This window comes from Capra hircus, chromosome 19 (genome assembly GCF_001704415.2).
Source record: "Capra hircus breed San Clemente chromosome 19, ASM170441v1, whole genome shotgun sequence".
Taxonomy (NCBI): Eukaryota; Metazoa; Chordata; class Mammalia; order Artiodactyla; family Bovidae; genus Capra; species Capra hircus.
In genome coordinates this window covers 32,595,596-32,623,442 of record NC_030826.1, presented here as the reverse complement: position 1 = coordinate 32,623,442, position 27,847 = coordinate 32,595,596, and the positions used below count along the sequence as shown (strand labels likewise).

At 51.3% G+C, this 27,847-nt stretch overlaps 1 protein-coding gene across 2 annotated transcripts; it reads left to right on the top strand.

The window, feature by feature from the left end:
• Positions 1 to 23,402, top strand: CDRT4 (CMT1A duplicated region transcript 4). 2 transcript variants are annotated; one of them, XM_005693590.2, is made up of 4 exons: positions 1 to 151; positions 14,428 to 14,509; positions 20,460 to 20,534; positions 22,129 to 22,641. In XM_005693590.2, exons 3-4 carry the CDS (start codon positions 20,495 to 20,497, stop codon positions 22,581 to 22,583), a joined length of 495 nt encoding a protein of 164 aa, XP_005693647.2. In that variant the 5' UTR covers positions 1 to 151; positions 14,428 to 14,509; positions 20,460 to 20,494; the 3' UTR covers positions 22,584 to 22,641. The 2 variants fall into 2 exon arrangements, with proteins under 2 accessions (XP_005693647.2, XP_017919534.1); XM_018064045.1 differs by lacking the exons at positions 1 to 151; positions 14,428 to 14,509 and having other exon boundaries at positions 22,132 to 23,402.

The window sequence follows — 27,847 nt, the reverse complement described above, 5'->3', positions numbered from 1 at the left end:
AGTGGAGAGAGGATGGCTGTCGGCCACGAGTAGAGGACCAACGGGGAAGTAGGGTCAAGGACACGGGGATGTTTGGGGGCGAAAATAAGCCCCGGGAGGGAGAGTCACCAGGCTCCTGAAGGTAGCATGGAGAAGCACAGAAACCTCTCAGGTAACTCGGGGGTAGGGTCCTGTCTCGCCTTGGAGCACCAGGGGTTCCAGAGAGAACAGTCAGGAATGAATGCGGAGCAAGGTCAGCCTGTCACAGCAGCAGGAGCCCTTCTGCTGGGCGTCGGAGCCTCTGTCTTCCTCCTCCCCTGCCGCCCACCCCTGGACTCTAACTCTACTGAGGTCTGGATTAACTTTGCAGGAACTTAGGCCTGTCTTTTAAAATGGTCAGGTGACTCCGCAAGGCAGCCAGGGCAACAAGTCTATTTGAACAGCAAAGAAACCAAAACAAACACACGAAATACACCTGCTTCCTCCTTAGGGGTGGGGGACAAGGCTCCTATAGGATTTCCTCCCCACCCACCAGGAGCTCAGCACCCAGGACATGCTACACCCGGATTGGGGGAGGCCTTGACGGTTAAGGACCTATAGGAACTCGGAGGGGAGAAGGTCGTGACAGCCACACAGACAGCAGGTTTTAGAAAAAGTGATGATGAATATTCCAGTTGCTTATTGAATAACAAAGAACAGGAGGAAAAAGCGTGAGTACGTAAACACAGCAGTCCGTAAGCATTCTGATCAGCGTGGACACAGTGTGGATGGGGGAGGGGAAGAGGCAGGGGGGCTGGGCTCAAACCCAGGCCCCCAAAGGCCACCTTGTCTGTGCCAGCAGCTGCGGATTTGCATGTGTTCGAGGTGTGAGGAGCTGCTGTGGGAGAAGCAGGAAGGGAGGGGAGGGGAAAGGATGAGGGGGCCAGAGTCCTGGGTTCAGTTCAGACTACCCCGTGTCCGGGAGAGGGTCACTGGCCAGCCTGGGGTCAGGGAGCCGGTTCTGTCTGCTTCACCCGCTGCGTCCCAAGGTCACAGTCTTCCTTCAGGCCTCCAACCAGCACTTCCCTCCTTCCTTTTCGGCTGAGTTAGTTTGGGGTGTCTTCTGAGTTCTCCCAGCTGGGGCCTGTGTAGAGTACAGGGACGCTTCCTCCCCAGTAATGAATGGTCGGGCCCACATGGCCTGGGTTGGAATGTAGGGCAGCCATTCCGGTGCCTTCTCTTTGCCCTCCTGGTGCTGCCATGAGGGGTCTGGAGCCCTGGGATCCCCCCTCCTCCCCTAGTCAGAGCGGGGGCCCTCGGTTGCTGTACTGGAATGGGTTATTGTGTGTGTGTCCTTGTGTCTGTGTGGGCATGTGTATATACGTGTTTGTGTGTGTGTTGGGGGCTTTCCAGGTGGATCAGTGGTAAAGACTCCACCTGCCAATACAGGAGACTCAGGAGATGTGAGTTTGATCTCTGGGTTGGGAAAATTCCCTGGAAGAGGAAATGGCAACCCGCTCCAGTATTCTTGCCTGGAGAATTCCACGGACAGAGGAGCCTGGTGGACTATAGTCCATGGGGTGGAAAGAATCAGACGTGACTGAGCGTACACAGATATTTGTGTTTGTGTGTGGATTTCTGTTGCCTCTATGTACTTGTGTGTGTCTGGTGGACTCCAGTCGCCCATGGACACGGCTGAGCATGCACACGTGCACGTCTGTATGTGTTTGTGTCTGTGTGTGCGTCTGTTGCCTCTGTGTACTTGTGTGTGTCTGTGTGTACATGTTCATGTGCATTTGTGTATATCTGTGTTCCTATGTGCATTTGTGTCTGTGCTTGTGTTTTTGTGTGCATCTGTGTATATGTGTGTGTGTGTACACACATGGGCCCAACCCCTGCACTTTCGAGCCCCTCAATGGTGGTGCCCCCTGTCCTTCCTTGTCAGGCTGTCAGTGGGGCCGTGGGGCTTGGTGGATGGGCGCCAGGCAGCTGGGCCTGGGGGAGTGAGGAAGGAATAGCAGCTGGTACAGGCCACTCCCTGGGGAGTTTTGGCAGAAAAAGGAGGAAAATAGAAGTCAGGGAAGCTTGGGGTCAAGGGAAGAATTTTCTAGAGGAGGGGAGACTTGGGAATGTTTGAAGCAGAGAGGGAGGGGCATTTGGAAAATGCTGGTGATTGGGGTGAAGAGTGAGGCCAGTGGGCGGGGCGGGTGAAAGGGGCCGAGCGTGGACAGTGGACGTCAGCACTGCTGTGGTCTGTCTCGGGCCAGTCACCATGCGCCCAGATTGCTTACACCCCCAGCATCCATGCTGTCGATGTCCCCAGTGAGCGGTGACCTGCAAAGGGCGCAGAGAGAAGATGCCAAACACCATGCCCAGGCCGGGAGCTGGTGTCTGCCTTTAACAGGCTCAGCATCTCCTGGGACAAAGACGTATCAGCCTCTCGCGCCTGAGGGCTTGCCTGGCCCATGGGTCTTCACTCCTCTGCCACCCTTACCCTCATCCCTGCCCCACCCCCACCCCTCCCTCTCTTCACTGGAGAAAAATGAGGCCAAGCGAGGTTGGTAATTTGCCCAAAGTCACACAGCTGGCAAACAACAGAACTAGGACAGAAACCGAGCGCCCTCTGACCCCAGTGTTCGCGCTCTGGGCGAGTGTACCGCGTTGGGTTCCCAGCCCCTCTGGGAACTCTGACTCCGTTGCCTGCTTGACCTCCTGTCGCTTTGCCCACTCCTGACACGGCCCTTCACTGTCCAGACCTCAGCCAGGCCATGTGCCAGTTCTGGCTTTCCCACCAACTCCCGGCCCCGGCTTCTTCCTCAGGACCTCAGGATCTTCTCCCCCCAGTTCCCGTTTTCCTCAGGCTACCAGGTCTCTGGGGATGGGACAGACAGGTGTGTGGGAAGTCAGGCTCTGAGGAGGGGGCTGATGACGGGCGTTTCCAGTCGGATGGGTCAGTGTCAGATCTGATGGTACCCGGTAAACTGCGTGGTGGGCAGTCCGCTGCAGAGAGAAGATGGGAAGTTGCTTCCACGGCTCATGGAGGCTGGTGCTGCAGGGAAAATGCCCAGAAATCAACAGAAAGGAAGGAAAGGTTTGCCAAGTTGCTGTGAGGGATGCTCACGAGAAGACTCTTGAGAGTCCCTTGGACTGCAAGGAGATCAAACAAGTCCATCCTAAAGGAAATCAACCCTGAATAGCCTTTGGAAGGACTGATGCTGAAGCTGAAGCTCCAATACTTTGGCCACCTGATGTGAAAAGCCAACTCATTGGAAATGACCCTGATGCTGGGAAAGACTGAGGGTAAGAGGAGAAGGGGGCAACAGAGGATGAGATGGTTGGATGGCATCACTGACTCAGTGATGAATTTGAGCAAGCTCTGGGAGATTCTGAAGGACAGAGAGTCCTGACATGCTGCAGTCCATGGGGTCACAAAGAGTCAGACTTGACTGAGCGACTGAACAACAACAAGCGAGTGGTCTAGGTTAGGCATCAGGAATATGCAGCAGGTCAGGCCAGCAGCCTGGGAAATACTTGGCCCATTTTGATTTTCACTTTTCATTGTTTATTTCTAACAAATAGTTATTTCACCATTGTAATTCTTAAAGTTTTTAGGAACATGCCAGAGAATGACTTTGTTCTGGTTTTTAGACTCTTGACTTTTGGTTGCAGAGAGACAGAAGCCAATTAGCTAATCACAGTCATAGGCTGTCAGCCAGGGCTTCTTGGAGGGGCCACCTGCAGGATGTCTCCAGCCTGTACTGTTCTCCAGCCACCCTGGAACCAGCATTTCACTCTTGCTCATGGAGACCCTGAGCCTCCCTGACTCTGTAGCACACTGGTTTTTCCACCACATCTGATCCTTTTTTTCTTCTTCCCAACTTCTTCAAACCAAGTCTCTTCTCTGATGCTAAAGAGAATCCCCTCTCCATATCTAGATGCACCTCCAACTGGTGGCCCTACAGCTGTGCTGACAGTGGGGGATGTAAGGGTCCCCCTGACTCTTCTCCACAGTCTCTCATCTCTCTTTTCACTTCCAAGTTTTGGTCCATTCCTGCCCACACACTCTGCTCCCTTTTCTGGCCCCTGCCATCGTTACATCCTTAAAACATTTTACCTTAATATGTGGTCTGCTGAGTCGCTTCAGTCGTGGACTCTTTGTGACCCCATAGACTGCAACCTGCCAGGCTCCTCTGTCCATGGGATTCTCCAGACAAAAATACTGGAGTGGGTTGCCATGCCTTCCTCCCCAGGATCTTCCTGATCAAGAGACTGAACCTACATCTCTTGAGGCTCCTGCATTTACAGGTGGGTCCTTTACCACTAGCACCACCTGGGAAGCCACTTTACATTAATACACTTTACAATCAGCTTGTGAGTTTCTATAGACACTTTCAACTTGGTTGAGATGACATTGAATCTACAGCCCAATGTAGGAGAACTGATTTTTTACAGTGAACATGGCATTTCTTTCCATTTATTCAGACTTCTAAACTAACACCCCAAAAAGATGTCCTTTTCATTATAGGGGCCTGGAATGCAAAATTAGGAAGTTAAGAAACACCTGGAGTAACTGGCAAATTTTGCCTTGGAGTACAGAATGAAGTAGGGCAAAGGCTAATAGAGTTTTGCCAAGAGAACACACTGGTTATAGCAAACATCCTCTTCCAACAACACAAGAGAAGACTCTACACATGGACATCACCAGATGACCAATACTGAAATCAGATTGATTATATTCTTTGCAGCCAAAGATGGAGAAGCTCTATACAGTCAGCAAAAACAAAACTGAAGCTGTCTATGGCTCAGATCATGAACTCCTTATTTCCAAATTCAGACTTAAATTGAAGAAAGTATGGAAAACCACTAGACCATTCAGGTATAACCTAAATCAAATCCCTTATGATTGTACAGTGAAGTGAGAAATAGATTTAAGGGATTAGATCTGATAGAGTGCCTGATGAACTATGGACAGAGGTTTGTGACATTGTACGGGAGACAGGGATCAAAACCATCCCCAAGAAAAAGAAATGCAAAAAAGCAAAATGGCTGTCTGAGGAGGCCTTACAAATAGCTGTGAAAAGAAGAGAAGCGAAAAGCAAAGGAGAAAAGGAAAGGTATACCCATTTGAAGCAGAGTTCCAAAGAATAGCAAGGAGAGATAAGAAAGCCTTCCTCAGTGATCAATGCAAAGAAATAGAGTAAAACAATAGAATGGGAAAGACTACAGATCTCTTTAAGAAAATTAGAGATACCAAGGGAACATTTCATGCAATGATGGGCTCAATAAAGCACAGAAATGGTATGGAGCTAACAGAAGCAGAAGATATTAAGAAGAGGTGGCAAGAATACACAGAAGAATTATACAAAAAAGATCTTCATGACCCAGATAATCACAATGGTGTGATCACCCACCCAGAGCCAGACATCCTGGAATGTGAAGTCAAGTGGGCCTTAGGAAGCATCGCTACGAACAAAGCTAGTAGAAGTGATGGAATTCCAGTTGATCTATTTCAAGTCCTAAAAGATGATGCTGTGAAAGTGCTGCACTCAATATGTCAGCAAATTTGGAAAACTCAGCAGTGGCCACAGGACTGGAAAAGATCAGTTTTCATTCCTATCCCAAAGAAAGGCAATGCCAAAGAATGCTCAAACTACTGCACAATTGCATTCATCTCACACACTAGCAAAGCAGTGCTCAAAATTCTCCAAGCCAGGCTTTAATAGTACTTGAACTGTGAACTTCCAGATGTTCAAGCTGGTTTTAGAAAAGGCAGAGGAACCAGACCTCAAATTGCCAACATCTGCTGGATCATGGAAAAAGCAAGAGAATTCCAGAAAAACATCTATTTCTGCTTTATTGACTATGCCAAATCCTTTGACTGTGTGGATCACAATAAACTGTGGAAAGTTCTGAAAGAGATAGGAATACCAGACCACCTGACCTGCCTCTTGAGAAATCTGTATGCAGGTCAGGAAGCAACAGTTAGAATTGGACATGGAACAACAGACTGGTTCCAAATAGGAAAAGGAGTATGTCAAGGCTGTATATTGTCACCCTGGTTATTTAACTTATATTCAGAGTACATCATGAAAAATGCTGGGCTGGATGAAGCAAAACCTGAATCAAAATTGCCAGGAGAAATATCAATAACCTCATATATGCAGATGACACCACCATTATGGAAGAAGGTAAAGAAGAACTAAAGAGCCTCTTGATGAAAGAGAAAAGGAGAGTGAAAAAGTTGGCTTAAAGTTCAACATTCAGAAAACTAAGATCATGGCATCCGGTTCCATCACTTCCTGGCAAATAGATGGGGAAACAGTGGAAACAGTGGCTGACTTTATTTTTGGGGGCTCCAAAATCACTGCAGATGGTGATTGCAGCCATGAAATTAAAAGATACTTACTCCTTGGAAGGAAAGTTATGACCAGCCTCGACAGCATATTAAAAAGCAGAGACATTGCTTTGCCAACAAAGGTCTGTCTAGTCAAGGCTATGGTTTATCCAGTGGTCATGTATGGATGTAAGAGTTGGACTATAAAGAAAGCTGAGCCCCGAAGAACTGATGCTTTTAAACTATGGTGTTGGAGAAGACTCTTGAGAGTCCCTTGGACTGCAAGGAGATCCAACTAGTCCATCCTAAAGGAGATCAGTCCTGGGTGTTCATTGGAAGGACTGATGTTGAAGCTGAAACTCCAATACTTTGGCCACCTGATATGAAGTGACTCATTTGAAAAGACCCTGATGGTGGGAAAGATTGAAGGCAGGAGGAGAAGGGGACCACAGAAGATGAGATGGTTGGATGACATCACTGACTCGGTGGACATGAGTTTGGGTAAACTTTGGGAGCTGGTGATGGACAGGGAGGCCTGGTGTGCTGTGGTCCATGGGGTCACAAAGAGTTGGATGCGACTGAACTGAGATATGTTTTTTTAATAATGTATAATTTTCTGCAGAGAGGACTTGCACATCTTTTGTTGGATTTATTTACTGACTTTGGCATTTTTGAAGTAATTGTAAACAGTAACATTGCAGACATTTGTCTCTGGCTGGTATTTAGAAGTAGTATGTTGTCTTTCCCTCCAACAAGCTTGCTAAACTCGACAATTCTAATAGTTTATTTGTAGATTCACTTGGGTATCTACAGATATAGTTAGAGTCTTCCCTCTGTGTCCTTGGGGGATTGTTCCTAGACCCTTTGAGGGTATCAAAGTCCATGGATGCTCAAATCCCTTATAGTTGGTCCCATATATGCGGGTTCAGCACCCATAGCTCCAAGGGGCAACTGTCTGCTAGTTACAAGCAGGTTTTAGAATCAAATTGACTTGCTTTTGAATTCTAACCTCAGCATTTGCCAACTGCAGGGCTTTGAGACAGTAGCTTGGTGTCTCTGAGGCTCATTACTCCCTTTACAGAATGGGGACACCATGTCACAGGTGAACAGTGGTAAGGAATGAATGGCGTGAAGTGTGTCCCTCTGGTGGCAGTGCTGGTCCTCCCGGGTCTCCATTTACATTATTTCCATCCCTGTCCCCACATCCGCCTTCCCCATGAACTCTGTAGCTCTCCCAGTTCTGGCTTTCACTCCCATCATTTTATGGAATCACCCTCATACACGCTCCTAGTGTCAGTGTCAACGGATTCATTTGGTCCTTGAGTTTCTTGATGCCTCTGTGGCCTTCACACGTCCATGTCTGTGACATCTTTTTTCTGACACTAAATGTGTAGCTTCTGACACCAGCTGATTCTCCCCTCCTCCACCACCAGCTGGGTGCCTACACGTGAATTCAATTCAGCTTCTGTCTACCTGGAGAGCATCAGACAGAGGGCTCAGTCTCACAAGACTGCCCCCATTTCAGTTCAAGTCCCAAGAGCCTCCTCTACTTCTCACTGGCTATAAATTTGGGGGTTCCCATCACCCCTTCCTCAGATTTGCTCATTTGCTAGAATAACTCACAGAACTCAGGAAATGCTTTACTGTTACTTTACAGGAAATGTTCACCAGGTTACTGTGGAGGATACAGTTCAGGAACAGCCAAATGGAACAGACAGAGTTTGGTGACATGCAGTTGGTCAGTTGCTCCGCTGTGTCTGACTCTTTGCGACCCCATGGACTGCAGCATGCCAGGCTTCCCTGTCCTTCACCATCTCCCAGAGCTTGCTCATACTCATGTCCATTGAGTTGATGATGCCATCCAACCATCTCATTCTCTGCCACCCCTTTCCCCACTCTGCCTTCAATCTTTTCCAGCATCAGGGTCTTTTCCAATGAATGGGCTCTTTGCATCAGGTGGTCAAAGTATTAGAGCTTCGGCTTCAGCATCATCCTTGCAATGAATATTCAGCATCATTTGCCAAAGGGACAAGTGAGATTTTACTTCCTCGGTCAGTACCTTTCTTTACAAATCCGCTCAGTCAGAGAGTCTGGCTGTATCCTCTCCTCGTTGCCCTTTGAAGCACTGGGTGAGGAGGGAGCCCTGGCAACAGCAGGGCCTCCAAGCAGAGCTGTGATGCGCCCAGGGCCGGCAGCTGCTGCAAGAGCCAAGAAATCTCGTCGTTTTCTTGCCTGCCCCTTGGCTTCAGAATAAAGTTTTAGAAACCACCCGTCAAGGGTGACCACACTGAGGTGGAAAAAGTGTTTCTGAAGCTGGAGTCAAAAATTTCCACTGACACCAGAGTTTGGCACAGCAGTTCTTAGTCCAGGCGACATTCACACACCATTTCTGTGACTTCCTGGAAGCCAACACGAACCTCTCAACCTTTCTCTGCTATCTGGTGGGGAGATGGCAGAGGACAGCTCTCCTGTGAACCAGCATCACCTTGTAGGCTTGTTGAACTCAGGTCCCGGCCCCATGCCAGAGTTTCCGATGCAGCAGGCCCGGGCGGATCAGAGGAAAAGCCTTGCCAACAAGCAGCCAGGTGATGCTGAGGCTGGTCCCCCGACCCCCTTGGTGACCTCTGGTCCGGGTCATACGCTCCTTGAGAGCAGGGAAGCGCCAGTGGGAGTCATCAATGTGTGCATGTCCCTTATGGATTGTATGCCATGCTCCTCTGTCCGTGGGATTTCCTAGGAAAGAATACTGGTTGCCATGTCCTCCTCCAAGGGATCTTCCAGACCCAGGGATCGAACCTGAGTCTCTTACATCTTCTGAATTGGCAGGCGGTTTCTTTACCGCTAGTGCCACCTGGGAAGCCCAGTGGGAGGCATCAATAAGTCCACTGAAATACGCCCTCTGTGCATCCTTTGGGGCTGAGGATGGGGTGAGAGCCGTGGTGAGGGTCAGGGCCCACAGGGTGGCCGTGCAGCTCTGTTGCTGCCCCTAAACTGCCTGGCAGCCCCGCTGGAGGTCCTGGGGCAAAACAGCTGTCCTCGGGTTCTGTCTGCATCATCTTGAAGCCTTCCTGACTTGCAGGGTTCCTCCTGAACTGTGACTGTCAGAAACTGTCAACAGTTCCAGTCAGGCCTACCTGTTGGCAGGGGCACTTTAGGCAGAGGGACGCTGTGACCCAAAGACACCTTCCTGGGACCCCCACGTAGCCCCAGGAAAAGTCAGCCCCTCGTCTCCCCACCCCAGAGCCAGAGAACACGGGGTGGGGCCGGGCCCATGGCTCCTTCAAAGCCAGGTGGATGCTGGCGGTCACAGCGAGCCTGGCACTTGCGGCTCCTGGTTGCAGGCGCTGCGTCCCTGCTGCATACACAGAGCCTCCTTTCTTCCTCCAGGAGAAGCCACTCTTTCATGGGCGGTGCAGTCGAAGGAAGTGGAAAGTCCCAGACAGAGCCTATGAGCCCCTCTGGGTCCCTTTGCCTCTTCTGGCCCCTCCCAAGGACAGGGAGGCGCGGCCTCTGCAGGTGGGCTGGGTCCTGCCCAGAAACAGGGTTTCTGGAGCCAAGGCCAGGATCGAGGGAGGGAAGGGGGAAGCCCCAGGCCTGGGCTCTGGGCTGGACCGCAGCCCCGGCCGGCCCTCCCGCCGTGGCCCAGGAGGGCCGCGCTGAGAAGCTGCTGATCTCCACCCCGCCGGCTCCACATTCCTGGATGCTGAGGGAGGGATCCCAGTGTTTATCCCGAACAATGTTTTCCTCTGTCTGAACCGACTGGGCGTTAAATTCTTCCAGATTTCTGGCTCCACGTCGTAACTCCAACGGGAGAGAAACAGGTTTACGGCAGTTGGCAAGGGTGGGAACGCAGGGTCGGTTCCTGTACCTCGTGTGTCTAGAATTTCCATGGGTGGATGGAAAGACTGCTGGCTGTTTGGTGGTGGTGGGGTGGGGGGGTAGGGGGGGCTCGCCCTGGCTCTGCACCCTGCCTTTCACATTTCCCACCCTAGAGGGCAAAGTGTGCTTTCTCTTCTGGAACCAGGCAGAAAGTGGGCAGAGTGCTGAAGGTCAGGGCTTGCTGTGCTTTCTTGGTTGCAATAAACTCAGAAGTTGGGCTCACGTGGAACTCATTTGGTGGGGTGCTGGGAAGCTGGCGTGCATCCTGGGTCCTGGGCTGCTGTGTGGGGAGGAGGTCAGAGCTGGAGAGAGAGAGAGGAAAAAAAACAACCCTACCTTCACAGAAATCTAGTGACATGAGGGCTAGACTGTTGGGTCAGAAAGACCCCAACATAGCTGGTTGGGTCTCAGAACCATGCTGGTCGGTGCCTGTGATGATCTGTGACTGTTACTGTCCTTTAACAGGATGTCCTTTAGCAGGATGATCACACAATAGGGCCACAGAGACCCTCTTCTCTTTATTAACGATATAGAGACCTTTGGGAAACCAGTGGGATCAATTCAAAGATAAAGGCACCCTTCCCTTTGAACACAATAACCTGGTTCCTGGTTTTTTCTCAGGGATGATTTGCTCTCTGCAGGGTCCTGGGTGAAGCCTCAGCCTTGGGGGCAGGTGCCCTTCAGCCTTTTGGATAGGAACAGCCTAGATCCATATCAGGCAGGGGGTAGATGGTGGCCTTGAAACCCCCAGTTTTCTTATCCTGTGCTCTCAGACTCTGAAAACCTACTCCTGAATCCCTTTCATGGTTTGTGTGTGTATGCGCGTGCATGAGTGCACACATGTGCTCATGCACACACAGTAGGAGAGAAAGGTGGCTGGCCAGCCACCCAGATCCAGAGCCCAAACAGCATTTATGTAGTAGAGGGGGTGGATGGGTAAAATAATTGCATGATAGAACTTGACTTTATAATCTGGCTGCTTTCACAAAGCCATTTTGATGCCAAAGTCATTTTTACTTGGTCTTAAACCACTAAAGCTACAGCTTTCTGAACCTCTCAAGGAACATGTGAAGAAAACACCCTGGCATCATCTCTGAGCCCCACCTCCACCCCTTCCCACCCCTCCCTGTCCCCTCTCTGCCTTGACCCCTCCAGCCACAGCAGTGTGTCCACAGCATCAAGATGGCCTTGTCCAAACTGGCTTTGTTAGACGATGGCCTCATTTCTGTGGTGTTTGATAGCCATGAATTATTTATGTACACATGCTCCCTTGTAGCAGGAGTTGCATTGTTCCCCAGAGATGGGAGCAGAGTAGAAGGAGGAACCGTGTACGGGAATTACCCCCATGGCTGGCAGAGTCCACGTCTCTGTTCAGTATCAGGAGTAGGATCCTTCCTTGGGAAGTCTGATATGGGCCTTGTATCAGTTACCTCTTGCTGTGTAACAAATAACCCCAAATTTAGTTTCTTAAAACACACATGTACTTCCCAGTCTCCATGGGTTGAGAATCTGAGTGGGACTTAACTGTGCCTCTGTCTCCAGGCCTCTCTGTGGGGGACAGTTGTGGTTTTGGCTGGGACTGTGGTCCCACCTGAGAGGCTAACTGGGGAGGGTCCCTGCCCAAGCTCACTCGCGTGGTTATTGGCAAGATCAAGTTCCTCACAGGTTGTGAAACTCAGGGCCTCAGTTTCTTGCTGGCTAGAAATGTCCCTAGCCATTAGCTTTCCCCTAGGGTGGCTTATAATAGGGTTTCCCTCTGATGTACAGAGACAAAGAGAGGCAGACACAGACAGAGACAGAGTGAGTTTGAGAAGGAAGCCAAGGTTTCTGTGTAATCCAATCGCCATTTAATGTCCCATCACTTTGATCACATTCTATCTGTTAGAAAGGAGACATTAGATGTGTGTGTGTGGGGTGGTTTCAGAGGATGTGAGTTCTGGGCAGAGGATATTTGGGGGCCTTCTGGGAGGCAGCCTGCCAAGGCTTCTGGGCCCAGTTCTGTTCAGTCTGTTCACCCTGTGGGCCCTGGCACCCCAGTGGTTCTGATAAGCCTGTGGCTGTGAGTGGCAGAGATAAACGAGTTTTACGGTCACCAGAGAGTAAGACACAATGTTCTGAAGACCACCCGGGGGCTGGTGATTCTGAGCTCCTGAACTGGTTACACTTGCCCTCCACTCACTCCTCTTGTCCCACCTCCACCCTCTGCTCTCTCTGGAATTCATCTAGTTCTTGTCTTGGGTGCCCATGTTACAGCATCATCTTGCTACCCACACACGCCCCAGTCACACATCAGAGAGGTATGTTCATGCCATTAGTTCAGGCTTCCTGATCTTCTCTACAAAAGCAGATAGTTTAGAACTTACTGATCATGACATCCTTCTCCCTGAATCAACTGGATTGGAGTAACATCCGTGGGACAGGGTGTTTCTCACGGAGAAAATGAAATTTGGAAGGACCGAGTAACCTGCTGAAGACTGGACCTAAGATGCAGAGCTGGGTCTCAGAACTCTCCTCCAGCCCACGTCCCCTTTAAGCTGCTCACATACCCAAGTCTCCAGATTGTTTCCAGCAGGAATCTGGCGAGACTTTTTGGCCCAGTTTGCTCATGAAGTCATCGCAGGCTGGAGCTGCAGTGGCCTGAGAAGAGAAACAGGGTCAGCTGGGACCAGGGGTGTTGAAGCTGAGGGTTGCCTAGAGGCATGCCTGGGGACATCGGGGGGTTGCACGGGGCATGTGTGTGCATGTGTGCATGTGTACATGTGTGTGTGTAGGTCATAGACCCCCCCCCCTTCACCTTGGGGATCAGGGCCGTGCGCATATATGTACATTTGGACTTGAGTGGCTGCAGATTGTCTGGGATGCCTCAGACCTGCTGGGCTCGGGTCACCTCCAGAGGGTGTCCTTTCTGCAAGCAGATGATATAAGCAGGGCTGCTGGGACCTAAGGAGTGGCATTGGTGTGGGGGTTGGGTGAGACTTGGGGACAGAAGTGTGTCCCCCTCCCGTAGCCCATCCTGTCATCTCCCCCTGCTCCAGCCTCTTCCTGGATGTCACAGTCCTGCATGACAGTCACCCAAGGAGGGTGAGGGCGGTCCAACCTGGGCTCCTACCTGCTTGACATAATGTGCCTCATGACAGAGCTGTCAAGGCCAGAGAAATCCTGTTACTGCCCCTAGTTTACAGACGAGGTCATCGAGCCTCAGGAAGTTTAAGTGTCCCACTGCAGGACACACAGCTGGGCAGCAGGTGGCCTGTCCTGCCCTCATACTCTTAATTGTACGTGCTGTGCTGTGCTTAGTTGCTCAGTCGTGTGTGACTCTTTGTAACCCCATGGCCTGTAGTCTGACAGGCTCCTGTCCATGGGGATTCTCCAGGAAAGAGTACTGGAGTGTGTTGCCATGCCCTCCTCCAGGGGAACTTGCCAACCCAGGGATCGAACCCAGGTCTCCTGCATTGCAGGCAGATTCTTTACCGTCTGAGCCACCAGGGAAGCCCACGAATACTGGAGTGGGTAGCCTATCCCTTCTTCAGGGAATCTTCCCGACCCAGGGGTCGAACCGGAGTCTCCTGGATTGCAGGCAGATTCTTTACCAACTGAGCTACCAGGAAAGCCCCTTAATTGTATACTTCACTCCAAACAACTGCTTCCTATGCACCTTTGTCCTGTTAGGCACATTCTCGTATGTTGCCTCCCGGAGATGTTGAAATAAAACATAGGTAGATGATAGAAGCACTGTGGGAGCGCCGAGGAGAGAGCTGGCTCTCATGCAGGGCTGCACGACGGTGGGTCTGCAAGGTTGGGCCTCTGTCAGGAGAGGATGTCCCCCCAACACATACCGTGGAGGGCCCGTTCCCGGAGAGTAAAAGCGCTCCGCGCACCCTTCCACTGTGCCAAGGAGAGACACATTAAAACCCTTGTTGAATTGGATTTCTGACTCAACAAAAACTCCTTTTGTCAGAACCTCAGAACTTCCTGGCACGTGACCCGCGCATATTTCCTATGTGGTAATGGATCGCTGTGGACTGTTTGTATATTGGTGCCTAGAAAAATTCATTAAAAATGAGTAACTCAGTATTTCTCTCCAATTTCAAAGACCCTTTTCTTGATCTTTGGGTACTCGATCTTTGCTATTTTCTCTTTTAACTGCAGGCAACAGTTTTCCTGCATATTCAGCTGTCCATTTCCCCTAGAGCACCCATGGTAGTTACATGATAGTGTATTTTACCAGTTTACCTTCCTCATTCTGTGTTTTTCAGAAACCTCTTGAAAAGAGCCACACCAGAGACTTTCAGATGCATGCACGCTGGAGAAACAGGAACCAGAGACGGTCAGAGTGAGGTGAGCAAACCTGGGGAGAGAGACCCCAATACCAAGTCATGCACAATGGGACAAAGGGCCCTGGTAGACCAGGCACAGATAAGATACTTGAGAGAAGAGGTGAGAGCAGGTATAAGGCCCCTGGGGGTGCTGATCGGCCTCCCAAAAGAAGAGTCAAAACAGTCCTGGAAGGAGAGATGAAGGGGCATCTGAATTTTTCATCGTTCTGAGGGAAGAAAAGACCACTCCATCCTCTAAGAGCAGGTGGGAGACTGCCTGGGGCCGCCTCTAGTAGCAGTGACATCCCTGTGTGTGGTGGGCATGCAGGGGATGGAGCACATGTTGGATCAGACAGGAAGGGAGACGCAGCTTCCGAGGAAAAGCGGGGTTGGAGTTCAGTCTGTTCAGGCCCTGTGGTTTTCTGTGTGAGACAGGGTTTCAGTGAAGCCTGAATCCTGGACTTGGTGGCTTCAAGCCAGTGTCTTGGGCTCATTTCTGGGCAGGGCTTCCCAGGTGGCACTAGTGGTATATCCTCCTCCCCTCCCTCCGCCGCTTTGCAGTAGACATAAGAGATGCAAGTTCGATTCCTGGGTTGGGAAGATCCCCTGGAGAAGGGCATGGCAACCCAGTCTTGTCTGGAGAATCCCGTGGACAGAGGAGCCTGGTGGTCTATGGGGTTGCAAAGAGTCAAACACGACTGAAGCGATTTGGCACGCATGTATGTATGTGTATATGTATATGTATATAAATATGCTGTGTAGTTCAGTCGTATAAGACTCTTTGAGGCCCTAGGGAGTGTAACTCATCAGGCTCCTCTGTCCATGGCATTTCCCAGGCAAGAATACTGGGGTGGGCTTCCAGTTCCTTCTCCAAGGGATCTTTCTGACTCAGGGATTGAACCCCTCTCTCCAGCATTGGCAGGCAGATTCTTTACCACTGTGCAACCAGGGAAGCCCATAGGTTATGTGTACGTTGGGATAACTGACATCTGAAGAAGGTGGCCACATTAGCTGTTTGCTTCCAGGCAGAGTCTCAAATGCAATCACCTTTTTTCTTTTTTTAAGAAAAAAACAAGATAGGGATTTTAATATGATTAAGTGAAGTCGCTCAGTCGTGTCCTACTCCTTGTGACCCCAAGGACTGTAGCCTACCAGGCTCCTCCGTCCATGGGATTTTCCAGGCAAGAGTACTGGAATGGGTTGCCATTTCCTTCTCCAGGAGATCTTCCCAACCCAGGAATCGAACTGGGGCCTCCTGCATTGCAGGCAGATTCTTTACCAACTGAGCTATGAGGGAAGCCTCTTCATATTTTATTCTTTTAATATGATTAAAGTGAAGTTAAAAAAAAAATCAGGTGAAACATGGCCTTATAAAAATCTTCTAATTAAGAAAAATATATAGGTAAACAGGCAAAAAAATCAAATTAATATTGTATAAGGATACATAAATAAAATTTTGCTCATCATTATTATCTAAAATATTAACTTTTGAAAAAGCATTATTTCTAGGATTTGCTTGATATTTATTATTTTTTCCTTAAAGATATTTTAAATGTAAGTAATATATGCCAGGTTGAAAATTCACAGTGTTCATTAAGAATGAAATGAAATTTGATTTCCCGCTTTCACTCTCTGGTCTCCAGGTCTGTGACTTGAAGGGTAATCAATGTTAGCTGTTAGCAAGTCACCATCTTTAAAGCAAACCCTGGGTTCCTGGTGCTTTGAGCACTGTAGAATCGCGTGGTGGGACCCACTGATTGCGGCCCACCCTGGAGATGCCTGTCTGTCCTCCCATTGTTCCAGTGGAGCAGGGCTCCCTCTCTCTGATTGATTGCACTCTGTGAAGCCACATGGTTTCATGGTCCCTTTACTCCTGAGCCAGCTGTCAGGCAGAGAGAAGGTCCCTGGGCACACACTGCTTCACGCCTTTCATGTCTGATTTCCTGAGTACGAAGGCAGGGCTGATTCCTGCTGCCTGTCTTTTCATCTTTCCCAGCCGTCTTGCCTGTTGGTGTACCCGGCCACCGAAAACGTCCACGGAAGGAAAAGGTTGAACAGTGTTCCTCTGATTGTGCCTGTTTGGCTCATTTTGGAAATTTTATTTAAAAATTTGAACCTTGATCTCTAGACAGTATTAGCCACGGGTGCTGTTTGTTGAATGAGTCTTCATATTACATTTAAATTGGGAATTTTACTATTTATCATTGAATAGTCCTCAGATAAATATGAAATTTAGATTTGTAGTTTTACCCAAGGCTCAGTTCTACTTCCTGCAGCCAAGTGTTTATTCTGCCAATTCAGCATCATGGTTCATAGGCAGAAACCCTGCAGCCTGTGTGAGCTGCACCCAGAGAGGAAGGTGGGCCCGAGTAGAGACGCACTTCACTCGGGACTTGAACTCCTCAAGGACTCAGCACAACCATCTATCTTCTCTTCTTGAACCTGTTTTGTGCTTTCCCACCCTGACCTGGGTTGAGTTGGGAAGCTTGTGATCTGGCTCCTCAACGAGCCAGGTGCTCCTTGAACCGAAGCTCCAGGCCTGGTGCGTGGTGACAGTGGACCCCCCATCTGCAGAGTGGCTGAGGGGACTGCTTCTGGTCTCTGCAGGAACTTCTCTTCTTTTATTTCTGGTGACTCAGATGACACGGGCTGGTTGTGTTTGATGTGTTATGCGCATGGGAGACACATGTGCTTTGTAGACCCTTGGCACTGTGAAGAGTAGACCCCTTCCCTCTACCCCCCAAAAGCAAGAGATGAACATGGAGAATCCACTGTGGGTTCTCAGGGAGGGTGGGGCCCACACCCCTTAGAAGTGCTGTGTTTGGGGCTCAGTATGGATTTGGTGAACACCTGTACCCGTGCTTGAACTGGTGTGCGTGGCAGTGGGCACTTCAAATCTGCTTCCACTTCTGGTGTCCCTCAAAGTCCGCGTGTAATCATTAGAGAACATGGATGTGCAGAAGCGTCTTCAAGAAGCAGCGTGTCCCCCTTCTCCCTCCTGCCACTGTGATAAGTCAGTGATGCCAGACCTGTGTCAGAAGATGGGCACTTCGATGAGGCTCCTGCCTCCTGCCCCAGGGTGGTGCCCACCCCCTCATCCCCTGCCCCGGAAAGAGGCATGGTCTCGATCAGGACGAGCTGATAGCTACCAAAGCTGCTCATCGTGTACAAGTAGGCTTTTTAGCAGAGCTCATAATGGGCTTGTTTCTCCTCTCTTGGAGTAGGCATGTATTTGAGGTTGAGAAGGTGACCAGCAAGTTGTCTCATAGGAAGGGGGCAGGGGAGGCAAGCTTGCCCCTCCCCACCCCTGTCCCCTCTGTCTTAGCTCTGGAATTCTCAGGGCTTCCCAGTATCATATCAGGATCTCCTGGGTGCCCCCTGGAGCCTGTCAGCTCCATAGTGTTGGGTGGGGGGATGGGGCAGTGTGAAGAGGTGGAGGGAGTCTTGGTAAGAGGGTGGTGGGCTCATGGTAAGTCTGTCGGGGGGCCCAGTGCTTCCCTAGGCCTGAAGTGCGGGGCGTCAGAGAGTGTTCTCAGCCTGTAAGACCAGGGTCCGCTCAGGATGAAAGTCAGCATGGGAACACCACGCGGCACCAGGCTGGTTCACGTCTTAGAGATAAGACCCCCAGGACACTTCTGCCCTAAGTGGAAGCTTCCTCTTCAGACCAAAATAAATGCAGAGTAACCAGAAGGCAGACAAGGAAACGGGCAGGCCAGGGAGGAGACCGGAGGTTGAGAAGGGTAAGTGCAGAGGTGGAAAGAAACTCTGCACCAGCTTCCTGCTGGGAAAAATATGGTTCTCCATCCGTGGGGGGTGGGGGTGGGGGTGGGAGGCCGAGGGGGTCAGACAAACTCCTTGGATGGCTCAGGGAGAAGAGGGAGATGAGATGCAAGCAAGACAAGATGCCTGCAGGCTGAAGCAGAGCAGGGGGCAGGCCAAGCAGAAGGAAGGAAGTGGGTCTACTTTCCAGGGAGCACTGGGCCCTCCATTTGGCTTGGCCCTTCCCAGGTGGTGCTAGTGGTAAAGAACCCACCTGCCAATACAGGAGACATAGAGATGTGGGTTCGATCCCTGGGTCAGGAAGATCCCCTGGAGGAGGGCATGGCAACCACTCCAAAATTCTTGCCTGGAGAAACCCTATTCTTGCCTGGGAAATCCCATGGACACAGGAGCTTGGCAGGCTATAGTCCTTGGGGTCACAAAGAGTCGGACATGACTGAGTGACTAACACTTTCACTTTTTTCACTTTTTCTTTTGCATTCTGTGGGGGCACAGCTTGGGAAACACTGGATTAAGACACTGTCCTGCCCATCAGGGGTGTGCCTACAGCACTATTTTCACAGTGTTTGTGGGGCAAACAATCTGAGTGTTTGGGGTGGATTTGTACCCACTGATTCATCAGTCTTGCCTGGAACCCATGAAATCCTTTTGCAGGATGGTTTCCTGAGATAAGAATGTGGCTGGTGGCCATGGACAGAGTGTGAACCAGTTCTGCATGAAAGCACCATCCTTAGCCCCCACTTTGAGACACTGGTTCTTTAATCTTCCTTATTCCAGTATTAGCAGGTGGTGGTGGGAATGCTCCACTGCCCTTAATTTAAAAAAAACTTTTTAAAAGATTTTTATTTTGATGTGGAATTTTTAAAAAGTCTTTATTGAATTTGCTCTGCGGTATTGCTTCTGTTTAATTTTTTTTGTTTTTTGTTTTTTTTTTTTGGCTGTGAGGCATGTTATAGTAAAGCTCTGACCTTGGAAATGATTTACTTTATAACTACAGTAAGATTGATGGTGGCCCTGTCGAGAGCTCCCTTCCCTGCCTTCCCCAGTGGCTCCTCAGTGGGGAGGGAAAAGGGGCAGAGAGTCTTGGAATTGCTCACCTGAGGGGCGTTTCCCGCCTGCACAAGCCAAGCCTTGTGTATGTTGCAGCTGAAAGATTTAGAATCGTCATTCAGCCTCTAACAGGGCTGCTAAGAGTAGGTCCTCCCACTGGCAGCAGCACCTGGGCGTGACTTCGACATGCACGTTCTCAGGCCCCCAGAGCCGGCGGCAGACCCTGCCTCCCTGGTGCGGACCCTGCTGGTGTGTTTTCCCAGCCCCACCCCCTAGGGTTCCCATGAAGTGGCACTGCCCTGGACCCATGGTTCTCAAAGCAGGGTCTCCTGGACACAGCTCTGGACTCACCCTCAAGCTTGTTCAGAGCCACTCAAATTCTTAGTCCCTGGGTGTTGACAGGAGGCAGTGGGCATGCTCCCTGGGCCTTCCCAATGCTCAAGGAATGAATCTATAAAGTCATCCATTCGCCGATGTGCATTTCCGGGACTTGGAAGTAGAGAGGAGCTGAAAAGGTCGCTAAGTGGTTAATAATAAAAGCTCACCAATCTTCCTTGCTGAAGATTTGAGTTGTGGCTCTGGACCTGGGCCCAGGGATGTTTTAACAACCCTCCAGGCGGATGGACCCCTGAGAGGTTTGAGAGTCCCTAGACTGCAGTTACCATTGGTCATGTTGGGCAGGAAGGCAGCCTTATTGCAGCCTCTGCCTGCCGGCCTGAGGTTGACTCCAGGCAGCTGCCCATCTCTGCTGCCCCTTCCCCTGATAGCAGGCCAAGGGTGCTGCCAGGGAGACGTATTCTGCCCAATGGCAGTAACGTGCTCACTTGGGCTCTGGTGGAGAAGTCGTGGTTTTGAAGTGGGGGCGTTTCTTTCTTCACCTTTTCCCTAGTCCAGCCTTGATGTAGCCCCCAAGCCAGCCTCGCACTGGGTCCTCAAAAGCTGGCAGGCAGAAGGTGGAGGCCTGGACCTGGCCTGCCCTCCCCGCATGCCCTGGGCTCAGCCTGTCTCTCCGGCTCCCAGAGGCTCCTCCTTGTCTCTGAGCCGACAGAGGCCCTTGAGCTCAGGCTCCCAGGGAGGCTGCTTGCCGCTTTCTTCCAGGACTCTCTGTGGGAGTCCAGGCTTACAGCTGTTTTTCTCCAAAGGTATCTAGGCCTTTGCTGTGAAGAATTCGGTAAACATGGAGAGGCTCGATGCAAGAAAGATGAAGATGGAAGAAGGTAAAGCTCAGGTCTTCACAGTGGGTGGGGTTGGCCGAGGTTGGGGCGTGGTGGGGGCGGGGGAGACGCTGAGGTGGCTGCTCTTGTCACACCGGTGCGAGGATCTGGTGGCTTGGAGAGACAGAAGGGGCAGGTCTCTGGGTAGTTTCATCTCTGTCCTGTACAGTGGATTCCCTAACCCGCAGGACCCTGGAGTTTTGTGTCTGCAGGCAAGGATGGGTGGTCACATCTGTGCCCGGAAGCTTGGATGCTCTTCTTCTAGAGCGAGGTGACGTCACGCATCCTGTCTCCCCCCAGGCACAGTGACACCCTTGCTGGGACCTGGAACCTTCCACGATGCTCTTCCTCATGGCCCTGTCTCCGAGGAGCTCTCATTTCCCCACAAGGGAGCCTGGGAATCACTTTAGAATCTGCCTTTTCTCTTGAGTTATAGTGCTTTTCACTGAATTCAGGCTGAACCTTTTAAGTCCCCTGCCTCTCCAACTCATATCAAAATGACCAAAGGACTATAAAATTCTGCGGGAGGGAAATTTGGAGGCCTTTCTTCTGGACCAAGTGAAGCTGCAAAGGAAAGAAAGAAGATCTGACCTGAAGGACTTGGTATTCACAGAGGGATGGGCTGCTTGGCAAACTAATGGGTGGATTTTCCAGTAAAGCTCCCCCCACCCCAGACACCCAAAACTTCTGGCCAGCAGCTAAAGTGAAAAGCTTATGTATGTGTGAGCCTGTGAGACTTGAGTTCAAACCCACCATGTGCTAGCTGAGCAGGATGGACAGCCTTGGGCTTGTCCTCTCTTAAAGGGAGATGACATCCATTATCAGGTGTAACAAGGATTAAGTGAAAAAGGCAGTGAGACTCAGCCAAGATGTTCATAGTTGCTGTTCACTGATTACTCTGTGCCAGGTACTGTGCTAGATAAAATCTTTACATATGTTGCTTCCTTTAATCCACAAGAAAGCTCTTTGGGGTTGGTCTTTTTCTAATCACTGCTTTACACACAAAGCAGCTGAAGTTAAGGAGGGTCAGAGACTTGCTCGAGATTCACAGATAAGAAGAGGGGGTGGAGAATGAATTTGAACTCAGATAGTCCAAGTGCAAAGCCCATGCTTTCAACCCCTGAGCTACACTGTTACAAGTCCTTGACTTACATTACTTTATTTCATCCTTCCTATAGCCTTATGGTAACCATTTTTACTGGTGAAATGACACAGGTTTATAGGTTAAACAATTTGATGTATGCAAAGATTTGAAACCAAGCCTGTTGGACTCCAAGGTCCCACTCTTGACAATTGTTTTCCTTAATTAATATACTCTGTGGAGTGTCATTCTGTCTCCCAACTTTACAGATTTTCCAGTAAAGCTCCCCCCACCTCAGACACCCAAAACTTCTGACCAGCAGCTAGAGTGAGAAGTTTATGGATGTGTGAGCCTGTTAGATTTGAGTTCAAGCCCACCATTTTATTCCCACTGAATACAGGGGGTGGAAGGGCTATCACGCCTGATGGGGAGAAATCCAGACTCTGATTCCTCTGATCCCTAAAGAATGGAACCATTGCCGCGAGTGCCTCTAAACTGCCTGTTTCTCTTTGCCAGTAGAACTCACTGAGAACATCGGGCTCCCAGTGAATCTGCTTGACAAACACGACCCGTGGCCAGCCTATGTCACATACACCTCCCCGATGGTGAAGAGACTCATAGAGAAGAGCAAGGCCAGAGAGCTGGAGTGCCTGCAAACGGTGGAGGAGAGTCGGCGGGGGGGCAAGCAGAGCAAGCCAGCCAGCCTCATCCAGCTGAAGAGGAGGAAGTCTTCCAAGTCCTCGGGCACTGCCACCTTCAAGGACCTGAGGTCCGAGACCATGCTGTCTGTGTGGGGCCCCCTCACCATGTCGGCCATGGGGCCCCCGGGGGTCCCAGAGCCCCTCCACCTGCACTCAGACTCCAGGGCGAGTCCCACCACCGGCTACAACAAGATCATCTTTGCCCGGGCGCCCACCATGAGGACGCTCCCTTACACGGCCGGGCGGCCGTCGGAAATGTTTTGCCTCTAGCCAGAGTCCCCGCAGCTGACCCCCGAGCTTGTATGGCAATTAAGCGCCGTTTGCCACACATTGTGTGGCGGCCCTTGCGTTGGAACTCGCCCCTGCTGGTGCAGAGGTTGGCTGAGATCAACCCCAAGGGATGGGGGCCATGGGTGGGCAGGTGCTCTCCCTTTGGCAGTGCAATTTAAGTGGGCCTGGGAATGCCAGGCTCCAGTTCCTGGTGTAGATGCTTAGGACCCAGCTGAGGACGAATCAGTTCTGGTCCAGGCAGCAGACAGAAACCACACCAGAGAGCAGGCCACTGAAAAGGCAGAAAGAGGGTTCAGAGGGCGTGGATGGAGAGGCACCTGCAGGAAGCAGCCTGGGGCATGCACCCAGGGAAGATGCAAATATATTAAGCTAGACGCTTGGTGATGGGCAGGTGGGCTGATCTCTGATTCCTGAGGTGGGCTAACGAATGCTTCTCAGCAGACGCTGGTGTCCTGAGCTCGGAGGACAGCCCTGTGGGGTGGCACCCCCGCCTCTTGGCTCATGGACGCACATGCTTGGTTCCAAGAGTGTTGGGGAAACCCAAGAGGGGCTCAGATGTTTCTGGAAGGAGTTGACACCGCCCAAGTGAATGAGTATTGCTGAGGACAGGAAGCCAGCAGGAACCAAATCTGGAGCAAGTCCCTTCTTCCTCCTCCAGTCTTGACGTTCCCTCTGGCTCTCCTGATAGGCAGAGCCTAACTGGGAGGGAAATAGAAATGTGGTTTGCAGCAACCTAAATCCTGCGTCTCGAAGCAGAGTGTGAAAGGATGGACTTAGAGCCAGGGAATTAAGCTTGAGTCCTTGCCCAGTGGGTTCTAAGAGATCCCACCTTGCTGTCCCATTTGGTTCCTGAACCTGTATTGGGAGGTTTCTTCCTTGGGGCGGGTGGGGGGGGGGGCTTACAAAGTGGCTATGGGGGTCCAAGTGTCCGCTGCTGAGAGATGGGGGATTCTGTCCCCTGGGCTTCTCTGAGGCTTGTGGAGCAGAGCTGGCGGGGAGACAGCTCCGGCTGGACCCCAGCTGTGCTTTGTCAGACAGCTGAAATCGGTCCACCCATGCTTGGGCTATTTCCAGCTGGCCTCAGAGCAAACGATGCTGTCCTCAGTCTGGAGGCAGACACACTATGTGTTTAGTCACAGAGGGGACCCAATGCAACAGGCAGACCACCCAGTCTCGGCTCTGGGGCTCCTGCACTGAGCGTAGCTTCACTGATCGCATCTCTCTTCTTTGCCTCACCCAAGTGTCTGTGCTTGTGTTAGTGAAACGGTTAATACTCACCCAGCTTCTCACAGAGACACAGAAGATGCAATGAGTTAGTTGTTGGAAAATGTGGAAGCTGCCGTGAGAATGTGCCCTCTCCACCCAGGAGCCCTGCAGAAACACTTGGCTGCACTCTGGCTGCAGTGAGCTGTGTAGAGAGTTGCACAAGTTAGGAGCTCCAGATCCATTCCTGGGTCCGCAGCTCTTGGCCAGAATGAATTCTTACAAAAATAATATGATTTACAGTGAATCTGAATGACTGTTTTCGGGTCCACAGAACATTTACAGACTTGGAAGCGAATGATGAATTCCTAACAAAAAATTTTCTTTTCTCTATCCCTTTATAGGAGTTTATAGCTAGAGTATACTTGGGAAGTGATGGATTATAGATTTTCATTGTGTCAGTGTTTGCAGGGGTTTGGGCTGATTTCTTTCCATTCCTTTGAAGGTAGAGTTGTTACATAGTGTTTTGTTTTGTTTTTGGTGGCTGTTGCTTTTTAAATTTCTAGGTGTTTCACAGTTTTTACAAATATATACTCTCTAAATGAATGGTTGTTTTATAGATAACATTGCTTAGATTAATTCTCAGTCTGTTATAACACACAAGCAGGAGCTAAGCACACCAGTACCTTACACTGTGATGAGAATGGTTTGTGTCTGTGGCTGCAGTCCAGACACGGTGGCTTCTGGGGCTGTTTTAAGAAAGAAAAACTCTTAATTGCTTTGAAAGGGAGGAGTCTGTTCAAGGCCAAACTGGGTTCATAGGTCCAGCCACTTCAAGGACTTGCCATGTTGGCTTGAGGACCAAGGGGGCTGCCTGGAAGGGGTTCTCCTGGGGAGGCAGCTGATGGACGGAGTAGCTGGACCAGTGATGAAGCCTCCGTCACTGGAGGAAGGAGGGTGACCCTGAGGTATCGAAGCAGCTGTTGCTTAAATTTGTCTCCAGGCCCAGATGCCTGACTAGAGGTGAGGGCCCTGGAGCTGAACTTGTGCTAAACTCGTGGAGGACTCTTGCTAAAATCCTGGGAGGCCCTGAAGTAATGACAAAAAGTGGGGGAGAGACTTCTTGATATCACAAGGCACCCACGTGCAGGTCCCCGCCCTGGGCGTGGACACGAAGCTGTGGGTCCGTAGAGCCCAGTAGATGCTTGGCGGGACTGGACTGGCTTTGTTCATGAAGCTGGGAGACTTCCCGGTGCTCCCAGGGCCTGCAAGCAGCCTTCCAGCTGCCTGGAGTCGGCCCAGCGGGTGGGGCTTGGAGAGGAATGTGGATTCTTCCGAGTGCAACCTCAGCCGCCTTCTGAGTGGAGGGCCTGGGGGAGCTCAGGTTCCTTTGGATGTGCTGGACTCACAGCACATGTGGAGTCCTTGGGAGTCCACAGCCCGTAGCTGCCGCCTCTTTATCTCCACAGCATCTAGAAAGTTCTGTTTGTCAGGGGAGCTGTTTCGTCTCCCCACTCTGGCTGGTGTGTATCTTTTGTTAGCCCTTCTGTGCTGCTCAGTAACTAAGGACCCCTCTGCCTCTGACACGTTGAGTAGCTGTTTTTGAGCAAATTCTCTGGCTCCCGTGCACGATATGGTTTTTGTCTGTTTGCAGATTTCACAGTTGGTGTTTAAACAGTTGACGTTTACCTTCAGCTGAGCCTGTGGTCCTTGCCATTCAGGGGTTGGGAGGGGTGGGGGTGGGGAAGGTGGGCTGTAAGGACAGACGATCTGGCAGTTCCTGGAGCTGGGGTGTGCCAGCCAGATGTTTGGGGGTGGCCCAGGGATCCTCCAATTGGAAAGGGAGGCCAGGGCGGGGCCTAAGGCCAGGCGCTTAGTGGAGCCGGGGACTTAACTGCCAGCGCGTGTGATTACGAATCCTTCTGGTCCATTAGGGGGCCTGAGGGCCTTGTGTGGGAGGCACAAAAGCCTCACAGTCCCCTTAGTCCTTTTTTTCAGGACAGAGATAAAATAATGGGCCCCCTGAGGTAGGGGTTTGGACCCCTGGGCTTTGATGGGGGCCCTGGGAGGGAGAGGGGACACAGCCCAGGAAACTCAACCAAGGGCCAGCCCCACGTCCCTGGAGATGGCAAGCCAGCGGCAGGAACCCCAGCCCTGCAGCCTCACTCTGCGTGTCCACAGAGGTGGTAGGAAAGACTGTAAAGTGCTCTGTGGGATGTGGGTGCGCCCGTGTGCCTGTCCTGCCCCTGTGGCTTTCTTCAGCTCTGTCTGAGTCAGTCACTCCTAGAAGCTTCTTGGAATCCCCACCCTTCTGGAGTGATGGGCGTGTGTGCAAAACCTGCACCTTATCAGTGATGAGACCGAATGGGAGCTGGAGGGGCAGTAAACAAGGGCCTGGGATTTACCAGGATCCAGTGTTGCTGAGCCTTGGCTGAAGCTCAGCTAATCAGGAAATCTTCCCTCTTCCTTTCTCACTACCCCCTTCCCCAGCCCCAACTCTCACCAGGGACGCAAAGCCTCAGCCACCTGCCTTCGTTCTAAGTTGCTTCAGTCCGACTCTTCGCGACCCCATGGACTATGGCCTGCCAGGCTCCTCTGTCCATGGGATTCTTCAGGCTAGAATACTGGAGTGGGTTGCTATGCCCTCCTCCAGGGGATCTTCCGACCCAGGGAGGGAACCCGTGTCTCTTACATCTCCTGCATTGGCAGGCGTGTTCTTTACCACTAGTGCCATCTGATTAGGTACTTGGAACTCACACTGTGCTGCCCTAAACCAGTGAGGCATGGCTGGGCACATGCAAGGGGCTCCCTCTGGGGCATTGGGATGGGCATGGGGGGCAGGCAGGGGATGTGGGAACATCCCAGTTTTAGGTGGAGCCCACCACTTCCCCCATATTCTGTGCCTTGGTCCCGACCACGATCCAGTTTCCACATGGGACAGGCAGGATAAACAGTGATGTGGAGATGAACTTGGACTCGGTGCCGAGAGCCCCATCTCTTCTCCCAGGCTCTCTGTTCCAGGGCAAAGAATTCCCTCCCCACCCAAGGCCTTTCTAGGAAGCTCCTAGTTGTGAGGGCCCAGGAAGGTTCCAGGTAACCCACTTCCCCTTCAGGTCCAGTCTCCAGCCACCCGGTAACCTCCGTCATTTTTGGTAGACAAGGCAGGCAGGAAGCTTCTGCATTTCAGACAAGTCAGAATGGTTCCTGTGGGTCCGCCTGTCGGGAGGGGTGTTGCAAAGAGACGAACTGGTCCCAGGGAAAGTGACCACTGGAAGGGCAATTGCCCTGTGGGCCCTGAGTGCACCAGGCCCTCTGTGCCCACTTCTGTGTGTTCCTGCTTGTCCAGGTCCATTCACTGCCTGGGGGCTTCTGTCTGTTGTCCTGGCTAGAAGGGAGCCCTTCTGGGACTGGACCCCAGCCCTCAGGTCCAAGTCCTGGCTACCTTCCCTGTACCCGGGTCCCCTTCCCCCCTATTCCTTCTCTTCCTCCTTGTTTTCATCACTGGCAGTCCTGCTGATGTGTCCTCATGAGGGCCAGGTGAGCTTGGCCTGTGGCTTTGACCCTCAGGGTCAGTGCTGGGTATCCTTTTGGAAGGCATCCACTCCTCCCTGTGAGTGGCTTTACCAGAAGCTAGTCCTTCATGGCGCATTCCTCAGGACCAACTCACCTGCCGCCGGACCAGCTGAGTTGGGAAGGAGGCTCTGAAAGTGTCATGAGAGCTGGACAAGGTCAGCCGTGCTCATGGTCATCTTCCCAGAACACGGCCCATGGCCTGGCACGTGACTGGAGCTCAATTACAAATAATTTACAACAGCAGTTCCCAACACCTGGAACAGAATGAACTGCGATGTATCTTTTGTAATGTCCAGAGGCTGGAGAAACCACTTGGCCAGGGTTGTGTGAAAGGTTTGAGGCAAGGGGCAGGCAGCTTTGCTGGAAAGCTCCTTCTGGTCCTGATGGTGTGATTCGAATAAAGGACCCAGGTGGTACCCTGGATGTGCCCTTCCCTGAAGGACATGGAGGAGCAGCAGGCACAGTCT

Bases quoted from the DNA above. Each gene is read 5' to 3' on its own strand.
- CDRT4 (XM_005693590.2), top strand. From the start codon at position 20,495: ATGGAGAGGCTCGATGCAAGAAAGATGAAGATGGAAGAAG. The intron at 20,535-22,128 runs GTAAAGCTCAGG...TCTCTTTGCCAG, and splicing joins AAAGATGAAGATGGAAGAAG to TAGAACTCACTGAGAACATC.